The sequence below is a fragment of the Poecilia formosa genome, unplaced genomic scaffold (assembly GCF_000485575.1).
Source record: "Poecilia formosa unplaced genomic scaffold, Poecilia_formosa-5.1.2 Scaffold100, whole genome shotgun sequence".
Taxonomy (NCBI): domain Eukaryota; kingdom Metazoa; phylum Chordata; class Actinopteri; order Cyprinodontiformes; family Poeciliidae; genus Poecilia; species Poecilia formosa.
The window spans coordinates 215,517-236,036 of record NW_006800039.1 but is presented as its reverse complement, the minus strand read 5'-3'; the positions used below and the strand labels follow the sequence as shown (position 1 = coordinate 236,036).

Genomic DNA, 20,520 nt, shown 5'->3' with positions numbered 1-20,520 from the left:
ATAATGAGTAAAAAAGTAACAAAAATATTCAGAAAACTGTGATCGAGAATTTAAGTATTAAAATAAACTCATCGACACGCTCTTATTGCAAATACGGATAGACATAAATATTACAATATATATAAAATATTTGATCAAGTTATTTAATAATTAAGAAAGGTTGGGACCGTTGACATGTATGTCATATGATCTGTTACCAACACATATATATGCATTCAGTTTTTGGTGTTTACCTTCAGGGAACTATTTTCAAGTTGCCATTTTGCCCTTTATGTTCATCTAAAGAGCTCAAATCCTTTAATTAATGTTGTGATATCCGATATCGGTCTTATGGATTTGTACCAAAGCTAAAAATATTTGTTGTGGTTCTGCATGAGAGGCTCGACAAGTCTCAACAATCCTGCTGAGGTCTCAGTCACAGCTATCAATATGTCCCATTATCTGCAGGTCTGAACTTCTCCCAGCATTGGCATAACTATCTGTCATGATAGTATGACTGCTAGCACGTGATGTTTGTTTCTTAAGATTTCCATCAGCAGCAGTAGAGCTACAGCTATTCTTACTGGGGTCCAACAGAATTATATTTACATAAAAGAAAAAGTGCATACATTTACCTTGAACAAAACATAAACAGAGATGTTTATACTTTCCATTTGCTCGACAAAGTGCAATCATTATTTTCTACATTCTGTAATACACATCACGTTTCAAACATAGATTTACAAATAGACACACATACATGTGTATGAGATGCATCTGTACACATACAAACACATTAACCTATAATTATACAATGCCCCTGCACATTGTATAATTCTTGTGCATAGAGTGATAATAGTCCTGTAATCACACTTCAGTGTTGTATGCAGAGCTCTGTTTTGCATACATCATAATTTGCGAAACATATCTCCAGTAGCATCTGATGTAATCTATATAGTTCATGGCAAATGAACAATACTACAAATAGGTATTTACTATTTGTTTTGCAAGTACTGAAGTTATTTTTCTCTTCCAAAATAGTTTCTCCTTTTATTTGCTCAAGCTATGGCTGTTAGTGTATTTTGCACAGACTCAAAAACATGTTTTGCAACAGCATTTTTAATGAAAAATATGTCAAGGAAACCCGATGCTTTACTTCCTGCCAGATCTATGCCTCCCTAGTTCCTACCCTGCAGCATCTTTCGTTCAGCTCTTGAAAGGTAGTAATTAAAGTTTATTTTATTTTTCACTTGCATAACTCCAATGTTCCCCTATGTTGAGATGTCCTCCTTAAACTGTGACAGGATGAGAATCCCCTAAGGTTGAAAAGTGATTCTACATATAATAAATGGGAACAGGCTCCTGCAATAGTTATGCATGTTCTGAACTCGTCCATGCGGTTATATATTCCAGCCGGGACCTTGATGCATTGAATTTATTTGTCTGTGGGCACAGGGGGTGGTTTGTGTGTGGTTTAAGTGCAAGTTGTTTGTCGCAACGATTTTTTTTTTTTTTTTTAATGGATCAATAAAATTTAAAAATCCTAAGCTTTGACACAAACTGAATAATGAGTCGTCTGTTTTATGTAAATGATTTATAATTGGAGTTTATTTTGAAAAAGTAATAGTGAAAAGCTGCATTTTGTTACACATTAAGCTATTATTTGGAGTCTTCTCTTAGCCATGGGGTACTTCAAGGCTCCATATCAGGACTTTTCTCATTATATATTCTTCAAAGGGCATTTTTGAAAAAGCATAAGATCACCTTCTGTTGTTGTACTGGTTTATTTAGACTTTATTTGCTTTTTCCAGCTAACAAAGATGCATCTACTCAGACTTTTTTGGATTGTTTTAGAATGCATGTTCAGATATCAATGCACATAAACACCATTACCTTAACAAAACAGATTTTTGCTTTAACAGTCCAACCATGTAAACAAACATAGATATACTATTAGCCCATGCAATTATTCTTGCAAGGAACCTTGGAGCAATATTTGGGTGACAAATTAGCTCAGTTGTCAAGCTAAGTTTTTTTCCACAATGCTTTAAGGTTAAGACCCACATTCCATTGTAAGACTTTAAGGCAGTAAGTCATGCCTTAATTACATCTTGTTCTGATTACTGTAGATATTTGTAACCTGGTCTTGACCTGTAGTCACTTTGGCGCCTGAAAGATGTTCAAAATTCTGCAGTAAGCCTTCTGACAAAACATAATGGTGATTATTAAAGGTAATGGCCCATGGCTGCTACATTTCAATTCAAATCTTCACACAGTATGAAAAATGTGTAGTATGTTTTTAGTATCTTTGATATGGCCAGTGCTGTTTCAAACTTTTTTCACATCCTGTCATGCTGCAACCAGAAATTACCTAATCAATTGTATGATATACCAAAGAAAAGTTATGCACAGCTGTGAAGAAGAAAGAAAATTATACAGCATATGTATTTTTTTATTTTTTATTTTTGCAACAACTAAAACAAAAAACAAAAAAAAAACAATGGTGTGAATTTCTATTCAGACACCCTGAGTTAGTACTTTGTACAACCCACTTGTGCTACAAGTGTTTCCAGCTACATCTCTATCAGCGCTACACATTCGGAGAAATACATTTTTCCCATCCTTCTTGGCAGAAAAGATAAAGCTCAGGCTGCACGGAGAAATCCTGTGAGCAGCAGTGTTCAAACGGACTCTCCTCTGGTTTTTGGGCCTGAACTGAGTGACCCTTTCTAACACATGACTATGTTTGTAATCCATTCCATTGCAGCTCAGCTTGTACGGCTTTTGCAGCCTGTAACATGTTTTCTTCCGGGATTGGCCTATTCCATCTTCTCAACGACTCAGACCAGTTTGTGCTGTGCATCCTGACGGATGAAGATGAAGTGTTTAGAGTGATGAGCAGCTTTTCTTATGGGTCAATCATTGCACCAATAAATCAGAATGTTATTGAACAGCTTGTTTGTTTTAGATTAATTACGCAAAGACATGTTTTAAAACCTTTATTTCTCTTAATGAGGATGATCTTCTGCTTCCAACTCGCAAAAACACAACACTGAAGTTTAGAATATTACATCAAATAAAAAAAAAAATAAAAAAACAAAGAGTGAAAAGTTATGTTGAGAAACCACCTTAAAGGGTTTTCTTTTCAAATCGTACTGTTAATATGACCCACAAACCTGTACATAGGCCAAAAAATTCAATCTGGCTTGACCGCTCAGTCCAGGTGTTGTCAGTGCTCTGCAGTAAACAAAGTTCACACAGGGACTTTTCATGGCCTTCTTTCCAATAATCTCCCTTATCAGCCAGATTTGTGGAATCCACAAATAACTATCCTGTCAACATATTTCCCACCTGAGAAGTGGATCTCTGGAGCCAGAGTTACAACGGGAATCTTTGATTCTTCTCAGCTCTCCTTGCCCGGTGGACGGACGCCCTCGGTCTGGGAAGGTTTTCAATTGTGCCGTATGTGTTGTCATTTTAAAACGACAGATTGAACAGAGTTCTATGAGGCGTTCAGTGCTTGAGATGTTGTTTTATTACAACTTTATCCCTGACCTGTTTGTTTGCTCTGTTCACAAGACTAGCTGTTCACTCATATCCACTAACAAAGCCCTGAAGCCTTCAGCTAAAGAACTTTAGCTATAATGTCAATGAATTATGCACAACTGCATTTAATTAGGCAAGCTCTGAAGAAAATGAATTGCACTGGATATTTCTTTAGGGGCATCATATTAGAGTGGGTTCAAGACAAAGGCACCCCACAGTTTTAATTTGTGAAATATATTTAAAACAATTCACCATTTTCCCTTTACTTTACAATTGTTGCTCTGCTTTGTGTTGCATATTACATAAAATCCAAATAAAATAAACTGTTTGCTGTTGCAATGTATTAAAAATGTGACAAACAAATAAATAAATAAATAAATAAATAAATACTTTTGCAGGCCAGTGCACATATTTTTATATGGAGGCTGTTTTTAAATTTGCTACATTTGAAAACTTTTTTGGTTGACTTGATTTTCTTTCCTATTTATTTTTTTTTTGACCGTATAAGGAAAACAAACCACCCACACAATACACCAGACTGCCCACACACAAACAGACACGTGCACGTCTCTGTGGGATAGCGCACCTTTGGCCTTTTGAAGCCTTCCGTGAATAAACCAAGTCCTTGAAGGCCAGACGCCTCCCACAGAACCATTGTTGTAGCGGGGAGTCGCAGCACGGCCAGCTGCCGGCGTCCGGGATCACACAGAGCCTTTATGGGTCTGACGAGTGACTTAGAGAGAGAAAATATTTTCACAGATCCAGCAGCGGATGATTCCAAAATGCAATTCCAACACATTCCCAGTGAGGGGAGTATTCATCGGTGCATTCAATGAAGCTTGAAGTGCAGAAAAGATCAGGGGAGTGTGGGAGATTTATAATTAAATTGGAAAAAAAAAAAAAAAAACTAAGGGTATTTATAAAAACTTTACACTTCAAGACACATTTAGATAATTTAATAACAAAAGGCAAAAAAATTTTCTGGTGAAACACATGTGGATAGTATTTTTATTTACGTATCAGACAAGTCAGGGATCAGTGCCCAGATTTGTCCAGTGAGTCACAACAATAACTCAGCCTTTTGAAGAGCTTGCTGCCCTTTAGCGGAGCCCTTTGTCTGTTTGTTCAGGGTGGATGTGAGCTGTAGTAAAGTTTAATCCTAATCCATCTGCATCTCATTGTGAGTGAGTGAGTGATTACAGTAGCCTGTTCGAGACACCTGGCTCTGATTTGCCCCGGGGCTTTGACTGATGCATGGATGTGTAGCTGAGAAGAGTTACAATATTACAGGCACCAAACCTGCAGAGGAAGGGAAAAATGAGATAACATATTTTAATCTTTGTTTTTTTCATAGCTGTATCATTGCAGCCCAGGAGTTTTTTTTTTTTTTTTTTTAACAAAATGGACATATCTGCAAGCTGAGGAAGTCAGAGGAGGTAATGAAAGACGGGTGACTCCTATAGGTGAGTTTTTTTTTAAGTCATATTGGCTGTTTTAAGCCAAAAAAAAAGAGAAACAATATGTCCATTGAATGCACTGAAATAATAATTTTATCTTTGGTCCTTACATTGTTTAGAGGTTTCATTCAGCATCTGTTTAATGAGTTGGAAATGGTAGAGGAGTGTGCTACTTTGTGTGTAGATAATTTATTGCTGAATAGTTGAGGTTGCAAAACCCAAGGTCACATATCTCAGACTTGATCTTTCTGACAGGGAAAGCAGCAAAGGATCATGGGATGCGGCATGGGAAAATCCAGAATCCAGCCGAACAAATGTGACAGAGGTGCAAAGTTCTTTTCTTTAGTCTTTTAATTGAACACAACTTTAAACAAGTCCTCTCTTTTATTTCTGAACCTCAATAATTTAGTTTTTTTTTTTTTTGTGGTCATTTTCAGTGAGCATTTCTGTTCCAGGTAATGTTATTTACCTTCGTCAAAACCTTAATTAATAAAATCTGTACTCAGACTTCTCATTTTGTGTTTAATTGCTGTAATCTTATTCCAAATTTCATGCACTCGGAATAGCTGCTACGGGTAGGTCGTTTCCTTTCCAGAATGATATTTACTTTGAATTGGTACTCCTAACACACAGAGAGAAAACACTTGTTGGCTCTTGCAGGTGTTTTGTTACGTTTAAGAACTTTCTGCTGAAGCCTAACAGCTTAGATGTCCTAAACAACTAGCTGAAGAACGTCCCCTTGGCTGAATTTCAGTGAAACAATGCCACTTAGACACGTTCCTGATGTCCCCTTCTGCTGTTTCTCAGCAATTAGAGCAGCTTTGCTGATCCAGCGTTGGTATCGACAGTATGTTGCCAGGCTGGAAATGAGACGCAGGTGCACGTGGAACATCTTCCAGTCTATTGAATATGCAGGCGAGCAAGATCAAATAAAGGTGAGGTCAAATGTTTTGCACAGAAAACATTAGCCTCAGTACAAATATTTAAAAAGCACCTTGCAAGAAAACAAACCCCGTAAACTTTGGTCGCCGTACAACCACAAATTGAATGTGTGTTGTCAAAATGTCATGTCATAGGAAAACACAAAGTGGCGTATAAATGTGTAGCTATAATCTGAAAAGTGCGGCCCGTTCAATACATCCTCTCAAAATGGAAGGGGAACGTCTCCACCACAAGCCAATTAAAATATGGCTTCCCAGCAAAGCTAACGGGCTGGGGAAGGAGAGCATTAATTGGAGAAGTAGCCAAAATGCCCATAGTTACTCTTGAGCGGGTGCAGCGATCCTCAGACCTAGATTGGAGAATCTGTGATGGTAACTGTAATTTATACACTCTACAGATCTGAACTTCATTGCAAAGAAATAGCAAAATAGAATGGCAGTGCTGAAGGAAAGTCATAAAAAAGTTTAATTTTTGGAGTTTGCAATGAACCACATGGATGACACATGGAAGAAGGAGTTATGGCCAGATGAATAAAATAAATAAATAAATAAAAAGATTCAGACTTGATTAAAAAAAAAACAATTTGGGATGTCTGCTGTGAGTAAGAACTACAGCACTCTTTGGAGCCCCCTGCTGGTTTGGAGAACCCAAGCAGCAGTTTACTTCAGGATCTGCTGTGAAAGTGTAAGGAAACAAAACAATAATAAGTGCATTTAACTGTTTCTTTGTATGCATCATGTGTTCTGTAAACAAGTTCATGCTCTTTGTACGATTGGTTGCCTTAATGTTAGTGAACTGCACATTACAATGAGTGAGTTTAAGTTTAGAGCCATCTTCATGCAAATAAACGCTGAACTTTGGCATTTTCTTCATTAAAACATTTAAAACTGTGATTCCTCTCACAGCTGTACCATTTCTTTGGCTTCTTGATGGACCATTTCACCCCAGCCAGCAGCGAAAGTAAGACCATCATCTATAAACACTTTAGCCCTCCTGTGCTATATCTTTAATTGACCAACAATCTGCTCGTTGTTCCAAGATTTAGACTCACTTTCATATTGATCCGCTTCCTTTTGACTTCCTCTCTGTGTTTAATGAAGGAAACCTAATATCTCACATCTTTCGTGAGAATGAGGTCTGCCGTGACGCAGACTGGGAAAGATATTTCTGCTACAAAGACATAGAGGTACCGGACAGCTACTGCGGCCCCCACCTGGCTTTCCCCATGACGTTCTGTGGGGTGTCCAAGCTAATGGAAGCTTTCAAGCTGAAACAAGTAGGTGCATTGGTTCACGAAGATCTAAGATAATAGATGGGGAAAAAAAGCCCAAATGAGAAAAGATAAAAGTAGGTGTTTGCAAGGTTTTCTTGGATAATTCATACATGTTTTTCTCCCAGTAGCAGCTCCACGCTCGTTATGTTCTGCAGATCCTTGGAGAAACTTGGAGACTTCTAAGGATCCTTCCTAACATCAATCATGTGTCGGTCTGCCACACTAAGGAGATTACGATATGTGGTACACCGAAGCGGCTCTTTCTAGGATCTTCCACTAACGTTTTATTTTACTGCCTAAGTAACATTCTGTTTACTACAAATGTTTTTTTGTTTGTTGTTGTTCTCAGGGGATTTGCATGGGCAGCTTGAAGATCTGCTATTGATATTCTATAAGGTATCAAAACATATTGCAGACCCTCATATCTTCAGTCAGGATGTCCATCTTAATTTCTTTCTTTATTTTTTTTTTTATCAGAATGGTTTACCCTCATGTGAGAAACCTTATGTCTTCAATGGAGACTTTGTGGATCGTGGCAAGAATTCTTTAGAGATTCTGCTCATCCTGTTTGGGTTCCTGCTTGTTTACCCCAATGAAGTGCATCTGAACAGAGGGAACCATGAAGATCACATTGTTAACTTGAGGTGAAATCTTCACTTTACCTTTACATTCCCACTACCTGCACGTTGCTTAAACTTATAACATTTTGTCACATTACAAGCATAAACATCAATATATTCTACGACGCTGCAGACACTGGTGGAGTAGGAGAAAAATAATTCAGAATTTTATTTTTTTAAATTTATTTATTTATTTTTTTTTTTTTTTACAAATAAAAGTCTGAAAAGTGCCCCCTTTACTCTGACACGCAAAAATAAAATCTAAAAACTGAGTTCACTTAATACAGATGTCCTGTGGAGGCGGTCAGAGGTTTTCTAGTGAAGAAACACTGAAGACAAATCAGGTACAAGTTGCGAAGAAATTTAAAGCCAGGTTGTGTTATAAAGCAATATTCTGATATTTGTATATTTTATAAAAAGAATTGTTCAAGCCCTGATCCAAAAATAGCCTTTTGTAGAGGAGTGGCAAGAGGACAGGCATGGTTGAGAAATGGCAAGTCCTGTTTTCAGGTTGACACACGTCACATAGGGGACAAAGGAAACAGGAGGAAGATGGTGCTCTGGTTAAGATTAATGTGGTACAAATTGAATATTTTTCAAAAACCCTGTTTACCTGAGCACACGTAAAACATGGTAGAGACAGCATCCTGTTGTGGGGATGCTGTTCTTCAGCAATGACTATAGGAAAGCTGCTGACATTGTCGTGGAGTTGCTGCTTGCAGCCCCACACTTTCATTTCTCACCTCCTTTAAAAATTTCAAATGAACACGTTGCATATATAATTTGCACTAGACTAACGTTGATAATCCTTGTGTGGTTTTATTTACGTGTTTTCTTCAGATATGGTTTCACCAAGGAGGTCTTGGGAAAATACAGAGTGAGTACGCAAATTGACACAGCCAATAGCAGCATGATGAAACCGTGGATTTTAGAGCAGATCTTCCCGTATAGTTGAATTGACTTTCAGGTGCACGGAAAGAAGATCCTAAAGCTGCTCCAAAAGATCTTCAGCTGGCTCCCTCTGGCCACAGTGATCAACCATAAGGTCCTGGTTGTACATGGAGGGATCTCTGACTCAACAGACCTCGACATGGTCGCCAGGATGGACAGACACAGAGTGAGAGAAGCTTCCAGTTCAAGTCAGATTAGAGTGTTTTGTACGACACAAACCCAGGAAAGCTGAAACTGTTGAACCTGTGACTGCGCAGTACGTGTCGGTCCTACGGCCTCCTAAAGCGATCCGTCCCACGCTCAACGGCAACAAAGCAGGGAGCGGCAAGGACGAAGACGCGTCCGGACCAGCAGAAGGCCGCCGCCGCCGGGTGCGCTCGCTGACCAACACCTCGGCCCCGGGTCAGAGGAACAACATCCCGCGTCGCTCCCTCCACAACCTGCCCACCGGCGGCGCCCAGCTGAACTGCTCGGTGGAGGACGAGCTGAAGGAGAGGCGCAGGCTGGCTGGGTTCGATCAGACCTACAGAGAAGTGAAGACGTTGGACTCTGACTCGGACCCGGAGTTTGGAGAACCCACAGAAACACACGGGCACGAGTGGAAACAAGTAAGACAGACATGTACAACAATTCTCTTATAACAAGGGAAGGGATAAGACGGATCTTAGTGCTTGAACGTCAAGAAAACAGTTTTTGTTTTTGCAACATAGCGTCCACCATAGTAGAGGGTAGTGTGTATTTAACCTCTCAATAATTGAAATGTTTTCTCTATCATTTAATTCTTTTGTTGTATTTTTTAAGTGCTCATTGTGTTTAATATATATTTTTTTCCATTTTGCCCTGATATTGTGATTCTGGGAGCCTAACCAGCAGGGCACGTTATTATTTTCCGTGCGGTGGAGTGGCTGACTTCAAATTATTTTCAGACCTCTTTAATGTTTTACAATCTCCTGTCTAAAGGTCCCATGACTCCTGCAAGTCATTCTGACTTCAACACTCAGGCATGCACCAGACTAAATGCTGCTTCAAAATGCTGAGCGTTGATGTTTTCACTGTGTGCACTTCAGATCATATTTTATTCCTTGAATTGATTACATTATACAGACATTTTTGTGCCATTTTTAAAAACGATTTTAAAAAGACCCATATGTCCATTAATCAGTGTCCTATTTTTTTTAATGTTATTTTTTTATGCGAATGTGTTTTTATTTAACAAGTGATGTATGCGCTCAGATAGTGAACCTCCTATGGAACGACCCGATGCCTCAAAATGGCTGCATTTCCAACGAGGTACGAGGCGGAGGCTGCTACTGGGGGCCAGATGTGACTGAGGAGGTGCTGGGAAAACACAACCTTCAGCTTCTCATCCGCTCCCACGAGTGCAAACAGGACGGCTACGAGTTCTGCCACAATCGCAGGGTGAGCACAGAAAGAAACACGGTAAAAATAATAAAAAAAAAAAATAAAAAAAGCAAAAACTCAAGTTCTGGAGGGAAAAACAAGAAGCTCAGAGTGTTTCCTCCCCCCTCCCTCCCCTCCGTTGTTACGACAGGTGCTGACCATATTTTCAGCCTCTAATTATTACGAGGTGGGCAGCAACAGAGGAGCCTACATCAGAATGGGTCACGATCTGGTCCCTCATTTCATTCAGTACCAAGCCAGCAGGACATGCAGGGAGCTGACCCTGAGACAAAGGTCAACAGCTTTAGCAAATAATCCAACTAGAGAACACCAATCAGGCTCAAATTCATGAATATCAGGACTTATTAAGCAGCACAAAAGCACAAAATCAATTTATTTTAACAGTGAATGAGAGAAGTAGATCATATTTTATACTTTTGGTACAGTAAAAAAATATTTTGTGTTGAAATTTCAATTTTATGTTCAGCATTAAGGATTCTTTTTTTATTATTATTTAATGAATTAGAATTTTACTAAACAGATTTGTAGATTCAAGCAAATAGCCAAAGGAAATTCAATTAACTAAAACAAAGTTTTTTTGTTTTTTTTTTCCAAGAAAATTATGTTTCTTAAGTCTTTTACTCCTATTTGTGAACTGAAAAAGTATTTTGATGGTTTTTCCACCAGCGTTGGCTGGACAGAGAGATCAGCCCTGCGAGCGCTAAGGCAGCAGCTGTTTGTACACAAGTCGGATCTCGTCGGTGCCTTCCAGGAGTTTGACCCAAACAACACCGGTACAGAAGCAGCAGAACCATCGATCTTAATACCCGTTAATGTGGCAGTGTCCCGAAAAGCATCTCTTATTTATTTCAGGGGTGATTTCTCTACGCCACTGGGCGACAGCTACGGAGAGAGTGCTGAAGCTGGGTTTGCCTTGGAGGGTGCTGCGCCCGCAGCTCATCAACAGGGCCCAGCACGGCATGGTGGACTACCAGCAGTGGATACGAGAGCTCTCCATCACTGAGCCCAAACCAGAGGTGTCTGCTTCAAAAACATCTTCCGCTCGCTGCTCGCTCTGTTCTCACGACTACTTGAAACATGAGAAAGTAATTTCAAACTCCTGGCAGGTGTCGGACACCAGCATCATGGAGACGATGTACAAAAACCACTCCAACCTGGAGACCATCTTCCGCATCATAGACACGGATCACTCAGGTGAGCTAGCTGCTAGTGGTTGGAATTCCCTCCTGTTAAACTTATGCAAATCAACGAGACACCAGTCCGATCACAACAATGGCTAAAGGGTACAGCTCTTCCCGTTCTTATAGGTTTGATCTCTTTCGAGGAGTTTCGTCAGACTTGGAAGCTCCTGAGCTCTCATCTTAAAATGGAAATCAGTGATAAGGCCATCACTGACCTGGCCCAGAGCATGGACTTCAACAAGGACGGCAGCATCGACATCAATGAGTTCATGGAGGCCTTTCGCCTGGTCGACCTCTCCACACACGCCTGATGGAGAGAAGTTGGGAGTAATAGGTTAGATGATTCTTTTTTTTTGTTTGAAAACCACCAAACCAAACAGTCTGAAGATCAGGCCAAACGCCTTGTTAGTTGTTTTTAAATGTGCTGGGTAAATAAAATGGACGTTTTACAGTGTTGGCTTAGTTAAATCATCTGGACCCATATTTTCTAATGGGTAGGTTATCTGGGTGCGTTATTTCTCCATCTGTACCGTAGGTGTTTCCTACATAGTGGAGTTCTACCGTGATTTTCTACAATTTTGTACTTAAACATTGCCTATTTAGTTGGTGAAAGAAAATAAAGACATTCTCTGATCAACCATTGTATATATGGGTGCCAAATTGATGCCTAATATGACTTAAAGCTTATAACTAAGCCTGCAGTTGTTCAAAATCATTTACGTTTTTCCAAGTTGTTCATTCGACAACAGACAGAGACCCACTTATCTCAGTCACTCCTCAAAATGGGAAAGACAAAACAACACCAGTAAGTCAGGAAACGTTGACAATAGCTGCTCACCTAAAATGATCTGCATACAGTTCAGAAAAACAAAGAGGAAAAGCACCTCTGACCCATTAAACACAGTGGAGGATCTGTGATGCTGTGGGCCCGTTTCTTCTCCACAAGCCTTGGAAGACCGTTTCAGGATAACCTGCTAAATATTCATATAAAACATCCAGAATTCTTACCCTTGAAGACCAGAACTGACTTTCTATTGGAATATCAAACATCCCATTTGTAAGGTTTAAAAAAAAAGAAAAAAGATTCACCTTCCTCATGTCTAATTTTCATTGACTAGACCTTTTTGTTTTGAAATGTTTTCTAAGAGTTATTTTGTCTGTAGAGGTAGTTGCTATTAATCTGTTTCTGTATTTTTTTTTTCTTTTCTATTTATAAACCACTGAAGGCATTCTACGGTTACGTGTTGCTTCTACTGCACATCTGACAACATGTTTACATCTTCGTGTGCGCTGGATAAATTACAGACCCTTAGCATGTGGGTGACCCTGTTGCATGAGGGGATGTAATCGGTTTGGAGGAGCCTAATAAGTTCAACTGCCAATCAGCCTTTTCATTCCAGTAGCGGATGCAAATCCAGGACATAAACCTATCAAGTGAAGCCCTGCTTTGATGAGATGTAGGAAAGCACTAATCTAGAGAGGTAAACAAGAAATGAACCCACATTATTACAATAACGACGCAAATCAATAAATGCAAACAATACAAGAAACGAAAGCAGCCTGGAAATGTCTCCACCACAAAAAATAAAACAAAACAAATAGCTTCGTATTAAAAGGAGATGTAATTGTTTAAATCCAAAGATTTATTAATATTCTACTAGCATAAAAAAAAGAAATACAAATATGTATTTACATAGTTTTGAATCATGCTGTGTACTCCCACAGCTTACTTGCTAGATGCGTTCACAGCCCCACATCCATAATCTGATTTAACATGAGGGAAGCCTGCTTTTATTAGACACTGTTGAGTCTTCTTTAAGCTGTTTAAATCGGCCCAGACAGCAGAGAATGACCACTCATCCAAACACTCAATTATCACACCTGCAAAAAAACATGAGATTTTAATATCCTTCTGTGGTGAAGGTTGATCTGGGTTGAGAAGTGTCCCTTTTCAGCCTGACAGAGGGTCTGAACACAAGTTGAGGGTGGACAGGTGTCCTCAGCTCAGGATGCCCCCTCTCATGTGGCCGCCGTCGCTTAGTCCATGTTCTATGAGTTTGATGTCCTCCAAGTCGTCTTTGATGACGCTGATCAGGTGACTTAAACCTTCTTGTTGCTGCTTTAAGTGCTGGAAGTGTGAGGTAAGATGAGAGTGTTTCAGTTAGGAAAAAAACAAAACAAAAAACAAACATCTCATATTATGCAGTCGGTGTAAAACAGTCAAAAATATATTTCTGAGTAACCAATCTGATAAATAAAAGCCTTAGATTTATAAACGGGCAAAAAGATATCCTACTTGTTTGATTTCTCGGAGGAGGTCTGCGTCGACGTTGTAGCGCTCTTCGGATCTCACGGCTCCAAAGTGGTTCTGCATTCGAATTTGAGACATCAGCTCATTCAACCGACCCTGGATAGGATTAAAAACAAACACAAATTACACATGGAGTAAAACGTGTGTATAAATTACATCAGGAGTTTGATCCCTGAGTAAGAAAGACTAACACACTGCTTTCGATTCACGGTTGTAAGGCTGGAACTAACAATATTATTCTATTGATTATTCAGATAATTAATGAGGTAAAAAGAAATGAGCTGTTTCAGATTTTCACTTAAGATGTTATAGAATATTAAAAATACATTAAAGAGATACAAATAAGTAATCCCATTCCTTTTATTAAATAAGAAAACATATAGCTTAATGCCCAAAGTGCAACAAAAAAGCATTCCTTTAGTGAACACTTGATCATTAGCATAAACCAATTAATAATTAGATGCAAAATATGCTCCATAGGAGAATTTGGTTTTTACAGGATTTGGACCAGGAGAATCTAAATCTATGACACTTTCAGAGTTCTGGGTAGAACATACTTACATTTTTTTTATTTATCTTAGACGCAAAATGTATATATTTTTGTGCAGTTTGGGCATAATTACTGTTCTGACGGTGTCGTTCTTTCAGCAACTGGCCTTTTCATGAGTCTGTATGCTTCAGTTAAAGACTCATCAATCAATACATTAGCTGACCATAATTGATTAATCACGATTAATCGTTTCAGACCAATACTTATGTATTCAAATTGTAAAACCTACAAATGTGACAATATTATAAGTCTACTTAAAATGAAACACCTTAAAAAATAAGGAAAAATAAAAGGCTTCTTATTGGACAGGACACACTTGCCTTGAACTGTGTGGGTGCATTGAGTTCTGACTGAATGGTGTCCAGCTGCACCCTCAGATGCTCCTCATCCACTTGGATGGCGTAGCCACTTTTTCTCTGAATCTCCTGCTTTATCAGTACCTTCCAGGAAAAATATGCCAGAATTATTGAAGTTGAATTTATAGAGCCGGGAGAGAAGCGGACGGCGCCAGGACATTCCAACTTGATGTAATTTACACATGCTGATCGATGCGGTTTTTGCTACTTGTGGGAGAAAGAAGGGATCTGAAATCTCCCTGACAGAATATGGGGTCAGTAAAGTGGGGGGAGAGGGGCTGCTTAAAAGTTGCGTCTGTGTCATTGGCAGTTTTATGTTTTTGTTAATGAGACAAATGAAACGCATTCATCTTTTAGTTAAACTGAATGCAGAAGCTACCTGCAGCACTCTGTGAGACAGATCCATCAGCTTCCTCTTGTATTGAGCGATCTTGGCTACAGTTGTCGCCTGGTTCTTCTGCAGCTCACTGATGTCGTTGGAGATTATCTGAAAGTAAGTGCACAAAAGGCAGCAAACAAAGATGTCTCATTAGATGTTTTTTTTTTTTTTTTTTTTTACCTTTAGACTTTACCACCTCCCTGCATCCATCCCCCATTTTGGCCTTCACTCCTTTCGGCTTGTGCAATAACGAGAAATAGAAAAACTCTTGTTTGTTATGGAAAACTCCCAAAATTTGGCAATAAAAGTTCTCATGTTCTAATCCTGTCTATGCAGGTGCTTTCTGAATGTTTTTCCGCTTCAAATTAGGTTTCTAAAGTAAAAACCCAAATCATCTGTAACTAAACCCAACTTCGTAGTTCTTTCCCTAAAGTCGCATCCAAATTAAACCACACTGGAGTTACAAACACAAGGACCCAAGGTTATCCAAGGCTTTCAATTGAAGTCTTCAATAAGGAAACATTTTCTGAAACACTCTTCCTCCCGCTGACTGCTCTGGTATTTCTAATATTTCATGATGAAAACCAGCAGCTGGCAGTGAGGATTGACTGGACATCTGCGGACCGGCCTTGACACCAGAAGTCTGCCTCAGAATTCCTTTTCTGATAACCAGGTGGCTTTTTGTCCATTTTCTTGCCTTTTCTTCTAAACATTTGCTAAATGTAGAAACAAAAAGCAAGAGATATTTTTGCTTACATCCACTCTGGTCTGGTGTTGCTTGGTCATCTGCTCCTGGATCTGCAATCTGTGGAGCAGCTCCTTGAAACCCACCATGGGTACGGGGATTAACCTGAACATTTATGGAAGGCAGTTCACGGACGAAACCTAGGACCATTTATGAGCTCTTTGGATAGAAGCAAGAAAAAAAAAAAAAAAACTAAATAATAAAAACACATTCCAACTTACTTCTCTGGGTCAGGGTTGTCCACCTTAGCTTGTTCCCAAATGATGGGATCCACACCTGGTGACGGCAAAGAGGAGGTAACGCCGTTAGCTGATTTTAGCAACAAAACGACCAAACATATGTGCACACACTTACCTGCAGGAGCGTTTTGCAGCAGCTGCTTCAGGTGTGCTGGGGACAGCTCTGTGCGTGTTACTGACATGACCACTCCAATCTGGGTGAGCTGAGCCTTGATGCCGGACTGCTCCAGGAAGGTGAAGAGTGTGGAAGCTGGGATCCTCTTGGAGGTGCCGTTGGGGGAACGCTCCACCAAATAAATGATCACTTCTGTCCTGCAGAACAGATGAAGCAGGAGGTAATTGTTCAGGGTGGCTTCATAGTCTTCAGGATTTAGGAAACCAGGTAAAGTTAGAGAAACTTACTGATCGTTGGGCAGAGCTTTAACACCCTCTACGTTGACGGTCAGAATCTGGTTGCTTCCCAGAACCTTGTGCAGCGACTCGACCAGCTGCTGCTGCTGAGCACGGACGTCAGGTTCCTTTTTATTCAGAACCAACACCACTAAACCATCTTCGTCCTTGCTTACTGGGACACAGCTATACCCCACTGCCTGCAAAAAGACCAAAGATTAATACAGGATCCTAGGGCAGCTAGGCAAACATTTTTTAATACAGTATTAGACAAAAATGGTCAATGAAACACACGAAAACATGAACATATTCTGCCTCTGGATATTTCCTTTTTCCTTTTACTCATCTGAACCTGCAAAACACATTTTTGATTTTTCCAAACTGCGTTTGATTAGTAAGGAGTAGAAATGAGTGAACCAATTATCCCTAGTTTACCTTGAACCTGCAGAAAGGGTTCTCCTGAGTAAAGTCCACTGGCAGGTTGTTGTTAACATAGTAGCCCTTCCCTGTTCCCCAGTAGGCCTGCAACTGGTTCCACTTGGCAAGTATGGAGTCCCGTTCGTCTCCCAGCAGAGTTGGGGCTGACAGAGCGGTCACTTGCTGGTAAAGCTGGGTTGGCTGAGCTTGACCCTGCTGCTGGGCCAGCTGGCCAAACAAGCCTCCTGCAGCAGGAATAATAAAAGAAAAGGGGAGTCAAACACACAGTCATGCTGAGATTTATGTGCAATCTAGTTAATAACATGTAAAAATAAATAAATAAAAATTCTAATACAGTCATTTTATTTCTTACAAAAAAACAAACATTTTGAAAAAAGCTACGGTTAAGGTGCAGCTATAAATATCTGCATTTGCACAGATATTCTCAAAAACCTATTTATCTTATTATTGACCTTGTTGCTGTTGTGTCGGCTGGATGTTAAAACTTCCAAAGCCGAGGCCAGCTGTTCCTAATCCAGTTCCAAAGCCCGTCGCTCCAGTAGTGGTACCAGTTCCGAGTGCAGATGGGAATCCAAACCCTTTGTTCTGCGTGTTACCAAACAAGCCCCCTGAAAAACAATATTAAGAAAATGATCACCTACAAGAAAACCATCTTTAAGGTCGGGAGTGTTTAGAAAATATGTTGGCTTTGCAGGAGGATCGCTAGATCAGTCAGGCTTTGGTCCCATGCTCTGGGAGACAAAGGGTGACATCTAGTGGCAGGTTAGTGTAATTCATCGGATTGAGAGTCTAGGAATGATTGGTGATGGACAACATAGTCTTCTCTGATATAATTTCACAAGGCTGGTTCAGAGAGAGCGATACACAATTACAGGAGCATTGGCTCCTCTAATTTTAAGACGAGTGCAACGTTTTTGTATAGAGACAGCTAAATATTTTACATCATTACCCTGACCAAATTTGAAACGCTATATGGTTTATATTTAACATTTCCCTGTATTCTTTAAGAGGTCATGATGCCTTCCAGTTTAACCAGGGCCTTCAGAAGAGAAACAGGCCCACAGCATCACACCACCCAATCATGTCTGAATGAAGTCTGCGTGTAGCCTGAACAGTGAAGTCAGGTGTACTGCTCAATGGGACCGCTCCATTACTTTTGACTGACTCTGCAGTGACCACGTAATATAAGGCGTTGTAGAAACAACTTAGATTTACTGTCCATTGCCATGATTCCAAATTTAAATTTCAGAAAATGTAAAGCTGGATGTTTTGAGCTCCGTTACTGACCTGTTGTGTTGGAGGGGGCAAAGTTGAAAGTGGATCCTGGTGCGGCAGCAGTTGTTGTAGCTGTCCCAAAGCCACCAAACGTACCTGTGAAGCAACGGGAATGAGGACAAGTTAGATGAAAGGAATGACAAAAAGAGGGTGAAAGGAAAGCAAGAGAGCAAGAAAATAATTTAAAAAAAAACACAGCATGTTTGATGGGTAGCAGAGAAGAACAATCATGACAAAACTTTCACAATAATTGGAGAAGAATTTGACAAATGATTTCCAGCTATATTTTTTCCTCCATAAAAACACATTCCTCATGGGCATCAACAGGCATGGGTGAAGAACTCAAAAGTTTTCATGCAAATGTTGTGACTTACAAACACCAAGTGAGATGAAAGAAAAAAAAATATATATCACTGCACCGCACTGAGGTGGAAAAACTAAACAATAATCCATGATTGACAGGCACAAAATGAACTGAATCACAAAGGTCCTCTACCTGTGCTAGCCAGGCTATTACCAAAATTGAAAACAGAGCCAGTTGTGGTTGCTGTACCGAAGCAACCTGCACTGAAGCTGACTGCTGCTGGATTTGCATTTAAACCAAAACCCCCAAAGCTGAACCCACCAGCCGTGGTGCTTCCAGCTCCAAGCCCCCCAAATCCTGCAGCCAAAGCAGGCAGGCAGCGAAGAAAGAGAGAGTAACATGAAGGAGATAAATGTCAACGCCAGAGCTCAAAATGACTCTGTATTATTAACAACCTCCATATGCCTAGAAGGAGGGCCATCTAAAGAAACAACAGACACATTTGAGGCTTGAAATAGGACCTTCGTCTCACCTGTGTTGGAGGCACCAAAGCTAAATCCCGTGGCTGGTGTAGCTGTAGTCGTGGCTGCGCCAAAAGCAGGAGCCGTCAGAGCTGACAAATTCAAACAAGTCGGTGTTTAAAATGACACACAAATGTAAATACAAAATAATAAGACAAAGATTCATGAACTCATATCAAATTTTATACATTTTATCACGTTAAGAGTGTAAGATTTAATGTGTTGTATTAGGATTATGTCATGGACAAACACAGAGTATAATTGTTCAACTGAAAAACCTGAAAAGTTTTTGTATTCGGCCATTCTACTTCACAATCCAGTAATAGTAATTTGCTTTAGAAGTAAGCTATAAAGTCCACCAGTGTGTACTTCTCATCTCAGTATCAAATACAGTTGTTGTTGTGTAAAGGCCTTTATTGAGGAGTGAAGAAAACCTTAAAAACTCCTATTTGCCACAATATATGTAGTGAACAAGATGGTGGATGGCCATCTTGTTCACACTTAAACCCCAATTAATTATGAGATTAAGTGTGGAGGTTTTTGTAGACAATTCAGGAGCTGTGGGGACTTACTGCCAAAGCCTGAAGAAGCGGTGGTAGTGGTCGCTGTCGGGTTAAAACCAAACGTTGTTGAAGCTGTGGTTTTGGCACCAAACTGACCAAATGAAAACCCGGACGTCCCTTCAGAAGAACACATAGAGTTCAGTTACAATTACCTTGTGTTAAAGAGAGAACAAACTCAAGAGAGGCATGGTTAGTACGCAGCAAATGAAGACGGGTTCTAAACCTTCTCAAGCAGCAATAGAAGTCAATACATGTATTTACTACAAATTATACTTTTTCCAAGCCATATGTGTAAAGGCCACAAGAAAAATCCAGTGAGTTTATCGTTAGCTTGGTTACCGCACTGCTAGAGACGTCGAGGGTTAGCGGTAAGTTAGCTACAACGTTCAGCCAATCAGTTACATGAACATGTTCTAAATTAATTTCACGGCAACCCGCGTTCGTAACACACATGTGACATATCCTGAGTTTAACAAAAAACTCAAAACCTTAGTAAATATTGCTCATACCTGGCCCTGTGTTAGTCGCGGCACCGCCAAAACTGAACGCCATGTTGACGACTGTCACTGCAAGCACTCTTCTTCGCCTTGTTCTTCAGCCAGTAGTCACTCTACAATGTGGGGAAGTACTGCCATCTTGTGGTCATAATTCAGATTGCTACTACCTTAAAAATGAGTCGACAACAAACTAGAATAGAATAAAACAGAATACGGAAGCGCTCAAATTCACATAAAATAGGGAATAATAATGAAAATAAATTATAGAGAGTAATTTAATACGACTTAATGACAACACAGTAATATAAAATGTCAATATACTTATAGAAAAGTCCACTGTCTGCTGGCACTAGTCATCAAAATCCTGTGACAGTTATGTAGATATTGCAAACTATTTCTTAATAAAAGTAATAGTTGTGTTGTGTGCAATTTACAATCTCTTATTTATGAGTTAGTAATTGTCATTGTGACATTCATCATAATGTGTTTGTCTTTGAGACACTGAACATCTCTGTTGCTTATTCCTAAAATATAGAATATCATTATAAAATACAAACAAAGCCAATACTCTGAACTTGTCT

The 20,520-nt window shown here is 39.6% G+C and overlaps 2 protein-coding genes across 8 annotated transcripts; one reads left to right on the top strand and one right to left on the bottom strand.

Moving 5' to 3' along the window:
- Positions 1 to 4,638: 4,638 nt before the first annotated feature.
- ppef2b (protein phosphatase with EF-hand domain 2b) lies at positions 4,639 to 12,014 on the top strand. 5 transcript variants are annotated; one of them, XM_016674764.1, is made up of 19 exons: positions 4,641 to 4,988; positions 5,238 to 5,307; positions 5,420 to 5,437; positions 5,549 to 5,557; positions 5,790 to 5,917; positions 6,830 to 6,884; positions 7,025 to 7,200; positions 7,326 to 7,440; positions 7,547 to 7,593; positions 7,675 to 7,841; positions 8,658 to 8,694; positions 8,785 to 8,934; positions 9,026 to 9,376; positions 10,002 to 10,208; positions 10,321 to 10,463; positions 10,857 to 10,963; positions 11,043 to 11,206; positions 11,297 to 11,384; positions 11,498 to 12,014. In XM_016674764.1, the coding sequence occupies exons 2-19, from the start codon at positions 5,256 to 5,258 to the stop codon at positions 11,680 to 11,682; spliced, it is 2,199 nt and encodes a 732-aa protein (XP_016530250.1). In that variant the 5' UTR covers positions 4,641 to 4,988; positions 5,238 to 5,255; the 3' UTR covers positions 11,683 to 12,014. The 5 variants fall into 5 exon arrangements, with proteins under 5 accessions (XP_016530247.1, XP_016530249.1, XP_016530250.1 ...); XM_016674765.1 differs by having other exon boundaries at positions 4,642 to 4,988; positions 10,002 to 10,187; XM_016674761.1 differs by having other exon boundaries at positions 4,639 to 4,988; positions 7,547 to 7,841.
- A 979-nt stretch (positions 12,015 to 12,993) lies between these two features.
- nup54 (nucleoporin 54) lies at positions 12,994 to 20,062 on the bottom strand. Of its 3 annotated transcripts, none has more exons than XM_016674766.1 (15): positions 19,952 to 20,062; positions 19,452 to 19,559; positions 18,891 to 18,971; positions 18,551 to 18,715; positions 18,067 to 18,150; positions 17,232 to 17,387; positions 16,777 to 17,003; positions 16,354 to 16,541; positions 16,067 to 16,263; positions 15,934 to 15,988; positions 15,724 to 15,817; positions 14,968 to 15,075; positions 14,553 to 14,672; positions 13,668 to 13,778; positions 12,994 to 13,499 (listed from the first exon to the last, which is right to left on the bottom strand). In XM_016674766.1, exons 1-15 carry the CDS (start codon positions 19,992 to 19,994, stop codon positions 13,371 to 13,373), a joined length of 1,866 nt encoding a protein of 621 aa, XP_016530252.1. In that variant the 5' UTR covers positions 19,995 to 20,062; the 3' UTR covers positions 12,994 to 13,370. The 3 variants fall into 3 exon arrangements, with proteins under 3 accessions (XP_016530252.1, XP_016530253.1, XP_007558942.1); XM_016674767.1 differs by having other exon boundaries at positions 18,680 to 18,715; XM_007558880.2 differs by lacking the exon at positions 18,551 to 18,715.
- Between the last annotated feature and the right edge of the window lie 458 nt (positions 20,063 to 20,520).

Bases quoted from the DNA above. Each gene is read 5' to 3' on its own strand.
- ppef2b (XM_016674761.1), top strand. From the start codon at position 5,256: ATGGGATGCGGCATGGGAAAATCCAGAATCCAGCCGAACAAATGTGAC. The intron at 7,842-8,657 runs GTGAAATCTTCA...TGTTTTCTTCAG, and splicing joins GATCACATTGTTAACTTGAG to ATATGGTTTCACCAAGGAGG. The intron at 11,207-11,296 runs GTGTCTGCTTCA...AACTCCTGGCAG, and splicing joins TCACTGAGCCCAAACCAGAG to GTGTCGGACACCAGCATCAT.
- nup54 (XM_016674766.1), bottom strand. From the start codon at position 19,994: ATGGCGTTCAGTTTTGGCGGTGCCGCGACTAACACAGGGCCAG. The intron at 18,972-19,451 runs GTAAGTCCCCAC...TGAATTTGTCAG, and splicing joins CGCTTCTTCAGGCTTTGGCA to CTCTGACGGCTCCTGCTTTT. The intron at 15,818-15,933 runs GTAAGTTGGAAT...ATAAATGTTCAG, and splicing joins GACAACCCTGACCCAGAGAA to GTTAATCCCCGTACCCATGG.